The sequence below is a fragment of the Myotis davidii genome, unplaced genomic scaffold (assembly GCF_000327345.1).
Source record: "Myotis davidii unplaced genomic scaffold, ASM32734v1 scaffold259, whole genome shotgun sequence".
Lineage (NCBI taxonomy): Eukaryota > Metazoa > Chordata > Mammalia > Chiroptera > Vespertilionidae > Myotis > Myotis davidii.
In genome coordinates, this window is record NW_006292687.1 from 2509084 (window position 1) to 2519004 (window position 9921).

Consider the following 9921-nt stretch of genomic DNA (forward strand, 5'->3'; position numbering starts at 1 on the left):
GAGCTAACTTAACCACCATAGTATTTTTGCTATATTTTTGAAATTTCAAAAAAAAAACCCAAAAATCCTAAAAATTAATCGTTGAACCACACTTAGCAGTTTAGAATGCATGTAATGTTTCTATTATTCTCTATACCTCATAACAAAAATTATAAATGGTCTAGAAAGAGCTCAGTATCTACATGAACACTGATAACTCTAGACACAAACACTTAGCCTCTAAGTTTGAGGGAACAAAAGCCAGACAATCAGAAATAATTATTTACAACTTTTTATTTAGGTATGAACTCACACTGAGGGATTGTGTTGACTACACCATAGAGGCCTTTATCTAAACGTTATGACTCATGTCAAATGTAAAGAATTAATGACTTGAGTGAAATTTCTAATGAATTTAAAAATAAGTATTTTGATATTTCAAATAAATATGTAATAATTTTTTTACTTGCAATACAGTAAAGACCATCAGGAAGGAGAAGATAATATGCCAAATCACAATGCTAAGAAGTGCTCTTTAATAGGAGAGTGAATAACATCCTGTCCTGATAAAATTATACAATATCTGAGATTTTCCTCAGGGAAGCTAATTTGGCTATGAGTTGGCAATTGTTAAAGATGTGTACTTTAAATGCAAGCACTTACTATACTATTTACTGTAGTGTTTAAACTTTACAATAATTAGATACACACATACAAATATCAACCTTAATAAAGGCTGAGCTTTGCTTCTTGAAATTCAGATATTACTACAAATTCAAAATGATTTAATTGTGTTTAATAAAGATTTTTGATAAAGTTCTATGGGATCAGCATTCCTAGATACATACTGAGGTTTGAGCATAAGCACTGCAGGCTGGCATAGACTATTAGGTTATATTTGAGAGCACATTCACCCTATAAAAATTCATAAGTAAAAAATATTGCTGGATTAGTCTACCTTATTAGGAATTATTAAAATTCAAGATGCAGCAACTTTGTGTCAACACAGACTGTTCCTCCTTCTCTCGGGGCCTAAGATATAAAAACAGCCAGCATCAAGTTTGCAGGCTTTGCTTTCCAGAGGATTCAAAACCACCTTCAGAAAGTCTACACATACACACAACTGTCAGCAGTGGAAAGTTTAAAGGAGTTTGAAGGAGAATAAGATGACCATGCACCTCTGTTTTAGAGGCCCCCAGGGCTTTGCAAGGCTACAATTAAATGGGGCTTGTTGTATACTGACTAATAGAGGGGATCTGAATTATTCCCTAGCTGGTGCTGCATTAAACCATTTTTCATTAGAATTCCTCTTTCCAGACAGAGCAAAGCAAGCTCTGCTGCCAGGTGAGTGTCCTGGGAGAGATTGTCCTATCATGAAACAGATCAGGAAGTAAATTTTCATTTCACAGAGGAGTCCCTGGAGGAATATTTTAATTTTACTTCTGAAAACATACCCAGTATATCCTCTTCTCCCCTGAAAAAATCTCCTTACCCCTCCTTTCTCTCTCTCTCACACACGCACACACTCTCAGCCTAGGATCAGGCTCTAGTTTAACATGTACCCGAAGAGGAATAATCAATACTGATGTACCTCATCATCTGCCTGGCGCAACCGGGCCACAGCATAGCGCCTCACTGTGGGGTTGGTGTAATGGGAGGACAGTAGCTCCAGGGAATCCTCCACGTCCATGGGCTTCCATTTCCCCAGCAGTTCCAGGGCCTGTTTGGCCTCCTGAGGTAGATCCCAATTAACACATTTCAAGAATTTTGTCAAAGCCTAAAATCACAAAAGATGTTTCAATTAGAAACAACAGACTATGACCTGGGGCAGGGAAGGTCAAGGGATATGAAGCAGGTTCCCCTTGGTCCTGATGAAAGAGTGGCAGAGTCAGTGATAGACTCCTTCTGTGAACACTAGATTCAACCCTAGAAACAATGCAGGGCAGGAAAATACAAAAGCATGTTCCCTGTAACTCCACAGATCAAACTACTTTCAGAGCACTATGAATTTTTTCAGTTTTCTTTGACTTTTCTTCACTATGTTATTTTATTTATTTTTAAATATATAAAAATATACATTTAAAAATATACATATATTTAAAAAATATATATTTAAAAATAAATATATTATATATATAAAATTGATTTTTAGAGAGAGAGGAAGGGAGAATGATAGAGAAGAAATCATTCATTAGCTGCCTCCTGCACAGCCCCCCACTGGGGATTGAGCAAACAACCCAGGCATATGCCCTGACTGAGAATTGGACTGAAGACCTTTTTGTTCCTGGGTCAATGCTCAAGCACGGAGCCACACCAGCCGGGCATGCTTTGGTATTTTAAAACACTACAGGCCTCAAGACAAACTTGAGGCACATCTCATGAACTCTCAAATGCTTCTGAGACGAGCTGACCATTTTACAACATTTACATGTAACATAAAACAGATAATGAATGAGAAATTCTGAAGCCAAAGCAGGGTAGACTCCTCACCACTAACTCACCTTGAACATTTCTCTAGAATCATTGAGTTTTTTAGATACTCACATACATAAGGACTCAAATAAATGATTGTTATGTCTCTCTTCATAGAAACAGACAAATAAAAATTCCACAGAAACAAGTATAAAAATAGATAAACACAGAAGCAGTAGCAAATATTCTATGATTCAGCTAACTGTTTTAGTAGCTTTCTGAAACCTCACTACTTTAGATAAGTAGTATACTGAAGTTTTCACCAGACTGTCAGGTAAGTAAATTACCTTGGAGCATGTCACTCATGGTTGCATGCATAATAGATGCTCTTTAAAAAAAGGTGCTTATCTGTCAAAAATTCAACTTTTCCAGGAAGTTTTTGGCAACTTTCAGCTCTACCTTCAGTAGCTGCCTCAATCCTAGTACTTTCATTTAAATGATGCTCTTCTAACTGCCAAATACTTTTGAGGGCTTTCTTAATTCTACAACTGGAGTCTGCATGCCCCAGGTCATAGGATAGCTATCTATTTCTCCTGCACCTCCTGCACACCGTTTAGTACAATGTTTCCCCTTCCAATAAGAACACGAACTACCCTAGGAATCACCCATGCAATTACTTTTCATTTCTAAAATATATTTCTAGGTTGAATGTGGAAACAAAGCAATGCTTCTTAAATAACTACAGCAAAAGGTTTTCCATTTCATCGTACATCAGCAATCTTAATAGAAACATGTGGCTATGTGCTTATTATAAGCAAATCTTGCAGCATGCCTATATTCAAATCAATAACTGAAACAATCTAACCCCCACACTCTCAGATTTGTAGACTTATTAGTAAGATTTATAGCGTACACTACTGCCAAGACACATAAGGCACTGTACAAAGATTTCCACAGCTTTCTAGTGTTAAATGTTACAAATATAAACAAGGAGGTAGTACAATGAAGAAAACAAGAAGAGAAATGATAAAGACAGAAAGCATAAGACTCTGAAGACAGCAATAATAATGATGATACTCCATCTTAAATTCTTAAAGATGCTTTATTGATCTCTGTAAAAGTACAGGATTCAAACGTAATGTGATCCCTAGAGTGCACACACAAGCTTGAGAGCCAGTGTTTTTGGGGTCAAATCCCAATTCTTGGCTCCATCAGTTATTAACGGAGTCATTTGGAGCACATTATTTAACTTCTAAGTGACCTATTTCATTTGGTTGCAGTTAAAATTAAGTGATTGAATACAAATGTTTAGGACAATAGCTATACATAATAAATACTTGATAAATGTTAATATTTTATTATCCAATATTTTAACCCATTTCTGATGTTGAGTCAAACATCAAATGTTAACATTATCACACTTATTACCATGTTTTATATTAATAGCAATAAATATTTTTTTGTGTGTGAAAAGATGCAATAAATATTTTTGTTAAACTCCCTTTGATCTTAGAATCACCTCACTGGTACCGCCTATTCTTACAATCATAAGCACAATCACTTTATAGCTGTAAAATACAATACTTACCATGTATATTTCTAATTTTAACTCCTACCAACTCAGTTATTAGAAATTTCTACTTTGCTGCTAAAGGAAAACCTATTCCTGTACTCAAGACACTCCTGATACCAAGCATGTGAGTTTTCTATACCATTCAACTCCCTAATTTCCAGAGGAAACCAACTAGGCATTCTACAATTTAATTCAATTTTGACATTAACACCTGGGGCCAGTCTCACATGATTAATTCCCATTTCAGATGCCAACTTTGGATCCCCAGGTTGCCCACATTTCTGAATACATTCCTCCAGTTCGATAATTTGCTACACTGGCTCACAGAATTCAGAGAAATACTTTACTTACTATTGTTGGTATATTATAAAGGATACAAATGAATAACCAGATGAAGAGGTACATTCGGCAAGGTCCGGAGGGGTCCCAAGCACAAGAGCTTCTGTCCCCATATAGACTGAGGTGCCACTCTCCTGTTCATCAACCCAGAAGCTCTACGAATTCCATCACTATAGATGCTTATGAAGGTTCCATTACATAGGCATGATTTATTAAATCACTGGCCCCTCTCAATCCCCAGGCCCTCTCCCAGAGATCAGTGGGTGGGGTTGAAAGTTCCAACCCTCTAATCACAAGGTTGGTTCCTCTGGCAACCAGCCCCAGCCTCCAGGAGCCACCTCATTAGCATAAACGAGTGGTTCTCAACCTTTCTAATGCCAGGACCATTAATACAGTTCCTCATGTTGTGGTGACCCCAATTTCATTGTTACAAATTAAACATAATTAAAGCATAGTGATTAATCACAAAAACAATATGTAATTATATATGTGTTTTCCAATGGTCTTAGGCGACCTTTGTGAAAGGGTCGTCCAAACCCGAAAGGGGTCGAGACCCACAGGTTGAGAACCCCTGGTATAAACTCAGGTGTGGTTGAAAAGAACTCATTATAAACATGTTTCCTCTCATCACTACCACTATGGAATTAGTGGGTTTTAGAAACGATGCCAGGAACCAAAGACCAAATATATATTCCTTGTTATATTGTAATATCTCAGTTGTTTTTCTAATAAATTCAATTAAGAATCACTTCTTAAATGCAATGGATCACAGATTTTAAAATATTTCATAAATTTAACTGGTTCTGTTGGACAAGTTGTTATAAACTTTCTAAGTGCAACATCAAGTCTAGGCTAGATGGCTTTCATTGGCAGTAATGAAGACTGTGCCAGTAAGCCCTGATGGTCACATAGACAAAAATAGGTGGAAAGACCAAATTTAACAACAAAAAAATAAGTATAACTTTGTAAGAACAAATGTCCACCAATTTGTTTTCTGGGCACTGCTATCTCCTCCAGAAAATCTTTTTAGCCTCAGGAACCAAATGCCAAATAACCTAAAGCACTCTTCCTGGGAAATTGACTTTCTTTTTGTAGATAAATTAAGGGACAAGGGTACAGGAGTATCTGTTTCCTACAAAACCCATTTTAAATTATTACAAAGATACAAATGTGTCTGTGTGAATATGTTCTCTGGTCACTTCAAGGCCAATATATCGAAAAGTGCTTCCCAAACATTGGAAAATATCATCCACTCGGCCTAGTGATCATAAGAATCCTATAATACGTCCTGAGAATTGAAGTTTCATCACCCACACTTCGAAAACTTAAAATCAACTGGTTAAATGAAACTTGTCATACACTTTATATCACTTCAGCATTTTATTTCTTTTGCACATATCTAGAAGTAATTGAATTTCAGTGGGAAGTGACTACTTTTTAAACAAACAATTTTTCTTGCAAGCCTTTCTATCTGAGGCAGTTCTGCTCTGTAAATCTATTCTATGCTTCTTGAGCCTATACATTCTAACAGTTTAATTCAATATCTTGCTGTGTATTTTACACAACACTGTACTGCATTCAAAATACAATTTCTGTGACCAATATTATTCTTCATTTAACAGAGTATCATAGCCTAACTCAATTTTTTTTTTATTTTTTATAAAACACAAAATAAGAAACCTGTGATTCTATTGAGGAATATTTCCTTTCTTGTGGTGATGAAGAGAATAACACTCAAAGCTAGAGTAAATTTTAAAATTCTTCTCTCGTTCTTGTTATGGATATAAGGAGAATGAAGATGCTCAACTACAAAGAATTTCCAAAGGCCTCAATAAAAGATAAAGATTCAAAGCTGAAGAGTTAAGATGAGCTGCAGTTGGATTTTTATCTTTATTTTGAAATCAAGAAAATACAAAACTGCTTCAGAAAAACAAGTTAAAACATCTAAAGACCATCTCATGAGATTATAAAACATACTAGAGACCTGGTGCATGAAACTCGTGCACGAGTAGGGTCCTTAGGCCTGGCTGGCGATCAGGGCTGATCAGGTTCCCTGCCTCCCGGCCTCCCCCTTCCCTCGCTCCCTCAGCGCCTCGCCACTGTAGCTGGTCACCCGCCATGTTCCATGCCGCCCCCTGATGTTCAGCATACGTCATGGCGAGCGATCGAATTCCCAGTGGAACTCCCAAGGGGACAATTTGCATATTAGCCTTTTATTATATAGGAGGATTTATTCATTCTCACAGCACTTTAGAACAGCTTTCTGACAGATACTACTTTTCCTTTTGTTTCTCTGTTCTGCCCCCAATGCATTTCATAATTTCTGCTGAGGCATGTGCACGATGCTGCAACTGTAGAGGATCTCTATAACCCTCTATTTTGTCTTCACTGATGACTTTCTATTCTAACTCACAAATGTGGGCACATCAAGGAGCAGCACTGAAAATCTTTGTGTTGCACAGGTTCCTTAATCTAAGACTCAAGTTTCCTCACCTGTAGAACGGTAACAATAATACCTAAATTGACCCAGCTGGTGAGGCTCGGTGGTTGAGCATTGAAACCTGAACCAAGAGGTCACAGTTTGATTCCTGGTCAGGGCACATGCCCAGGTTGCAGACTTGAACCCCAGTACAGGGCATGCAGGAGGCAGCTGAAAGATGATTCTCTCTCATAACTGACGTTTCTATCCGCCCCCCTCTCTCTCCCTGCCTCTCTGAAATCAACAAAAACATATTATCATTAATACTAATACCTAAATTGTGGGGGTTTTATGGGGCATAAAAGATCTTCGGCATAAAAGGCTGTTTAATAGATACTGGCTACTATTATCATATTTTAAGAGTTATTGAACCGATGTTCTAAGAATTTGCAGACTATTTTAAGAACTGGAAGAGACTTAGAGTTCACTGTCATTTAATCAATCATATTATATCTGAGGAAATTAAAGTTTAGGTAGGTAAAATAATCTGCCTGCAGTAAAAAGCTTATTAGTGGCAACACAGAGTCAAAACCAAGTCTGCAGATGCAGGTCTAGTGCTGACTTCATCATAATTTCCTCTCCCCCGAGACTTTATCTGGTCTATGGCTTCAGTATGAAAAGCAAATGTCTAGTTCTGACCGAGCCTCTAGCCTGCACTCCAAGCTGGCTGTCACTCTACCAACTCAATTTACACATTTCAAATTACATTTCTCATACTCTCTCTAGCCATATGTCCTCCAGAATTCTACAGTTCCTTTAGTGATGTAAATATTTTGCTAGCCAACCCAGGCTCAAAGAAGTGAGAAGAGGCAAATCAACATTTACTCTGCACCTACTATTCACCAGGTACTTGGACAGGTCATTCACCTGCAATATCTCACCTGCTAAGGAGCATTTCATCATTGAAAAAATGAGGAAACCAAGCTTCCAAAGCAATTTGCCTCATCTTACCTACTAATAATAAGTTGCAGCACCAGAAACAAAACTCATGCCTCTGACCTAACCCATTTAGTCGCTATCAATGCATCAACAAAAGGGTACATGTGTCTTTGTGTGTATACCTCTACAATTTTTTTTTAAATGGATTATCACATATTAGTATATTGTTCTGCAACTTTTTAAAAAATTTGACAAGAACTCTTTATTTCTATGGCAGTTATGCCTCACCTCATTCATCAGCAACAAACATTGTAGATACATTTGATATATGAAAACATTCAAGAAACTTACTTTTTCTTGGTTAGTAAGATAACATCTAAACTTCCAAACAAGATCTTGTTCTTCATATGTGAGTTGCTTGGTTGGTGGATAACTCACAATAATCTACAACAAAGACAAAAGGAACTACTTTTATCAAATATATTCTTCCTCTGTATATTCCCATTTAAAATTTTTCATTTACTTAAAATATTTCTATTATAGAACTACTGTGGAAGCATGGAGAATGTGCATGCAGCCAAGTAAGACTTAAATTTACTGTCCTTATCAGTCCAAAAAGGATATTACTAAAGAGGAGAAAAAGATAAGATAAAAAAGTCATACTCCATATAAAGTATATAACTACAGACCTAATTCAATTAAACCAAACCAAACAAAATAACTAGACTCCCCCTTAAATGGGAAAAATCCAAACAAATCTTTCTCTTATCCAGTCACCATGCTTTACCATGCATGTGTGCACACCAAGGCCTCTCTTGGGCAATGCAGCTTAGGGCCACAGCGCCAGCTGTAAGAGTGCTATTGTGTGAAAGTATATGCTATTTGTAGCTCTATCTCCAGGATGGATATATTTACTGAAAGCCCCCAAATAATAATAAAACTACCAAAATTTGAAATAACTTTGGGTTCATTAACCTTCATAAGTGAAGTGGTATCACATCAATTATAACCAACATACCCAGGTAATTATTTTAATACTTTATAAATTCTTACATTTAATTGGTCTCTTGTGGTAGCATTAGGCTTGAGATCATGGTCAGAAGGTCCGCTTCTTAAACTCCGGGCAAGCTTGTGGTGTTTGCTCTCAACCAAGTTCTCCTGTTAATTATTTAAAATATTTATCAACGATGTAAACTTCACCAAAAGGGAGTTTCAATACCAGTTAGAAATAGAAAAGTTAATAATTACTTAAGACCATTTTATAATACTATTTTATTTTGGTTACAACTTGAGTCTCCTATGTGTTTAAAAATATATCACCATTTTGAGATAATAAAACTAAGCATGCCTTATGCTTCACTAGTGCCCTAATAGGCATGCACATGGCGTTCCAGCCTCTTAAAACATCTATCTCCATTCTCCAGGTATTCAAGGTTTTCATGTTCTCTCGTCATTCAATACCACCTTCTCTCTAAGATCTTCCCTGACAACCCAGACTAAAGCTTCCCCTCTTCCTATGAGCTACTAATACCCTGTGATACCCTGTAGTACTATCACCTTAGCAGTTTTAATTCCAATAGTAGCTTGAGGGCAGAGACAGTGACCATAATAATTAAATGTCCATATTTGGTGTTAACTATTTTACCTATGGTCAGAATCATGTTTTATTTTATTTTTAAAATTTTTTGGTTAATCCTAACCTGAGGATATTTTTTTCCATTGATTTTTAGAGAGAGTGGAAGGGAAGGAGGAAAAGACAGACAGAGAGAAAGAAACATCAATGTGAGAAGAGACACATTGATTGGTTGTCCCGCATACATGCCCAAGCCCCAACTAAGGTCAGGAATGAACCTGCAATCCAGGTGCATGCCTTTGACCAGGAATTGAACCCAAGACCCTTCGGTGTGCGATCCAACACTCTAACCACTAAACTATACCCGCCAGGGCCAAAATCATGTTTTAAAACACTGTCTTGGCTAAAGAGACTTTTTATTGCATTTATTTTGGCACATGTAAATTGTCTATTCACGTCCTTTCCCTAATTTTCAATTGGCTTTTGGTCCTTTGTTGTCCAGTATTTAAGACTTCTTTATGTATTAGATATCCGCCCCTTTGTCTGAGATGTATGTCACAGTTTCTCCCAATTTATCAACTGTCTTTGTTTTGGTGTTTTTGCCATGCAGTCAATTTTTTAATATAGTCAAATTTATCAATCATTTCTTTTCCTGCCTCTGAGTTTTGAGTCATCATTACAAAGTTT

The 9921-nt window shown here is 36.7% G+C and overlaps 1 protein-coding gene across 1 annotated transcript in view; it reads right to left on the reverse strand.

The window, feature by feature from the left end:
• Positions 1–9921, reverse strand: part of PIK3C3 (phosphatidylinositol 3-kinase catalytic subunit type 3) — a 69236-nt gene that overhangs the window by 37910 nt on the left and 21405 nt on the right. The window contains exons 6-8 of the mRNA XM_015565548.1: positions 8715–8819; positions 8013–8105; positions 1571–1756 (exon numbers count right to left, since the gene is read on the reverse strand). Of these exons, the coding sequence (XP_015421034.1) occupies positions 1571–1756; positions 8013–8105; positions 8715–8819 (384 nt within the window). The remainder of the gene's footprint in view (positions 1–1570; positions 1757–8012; positions 8106–8714; positions 8820–9921) is intronic.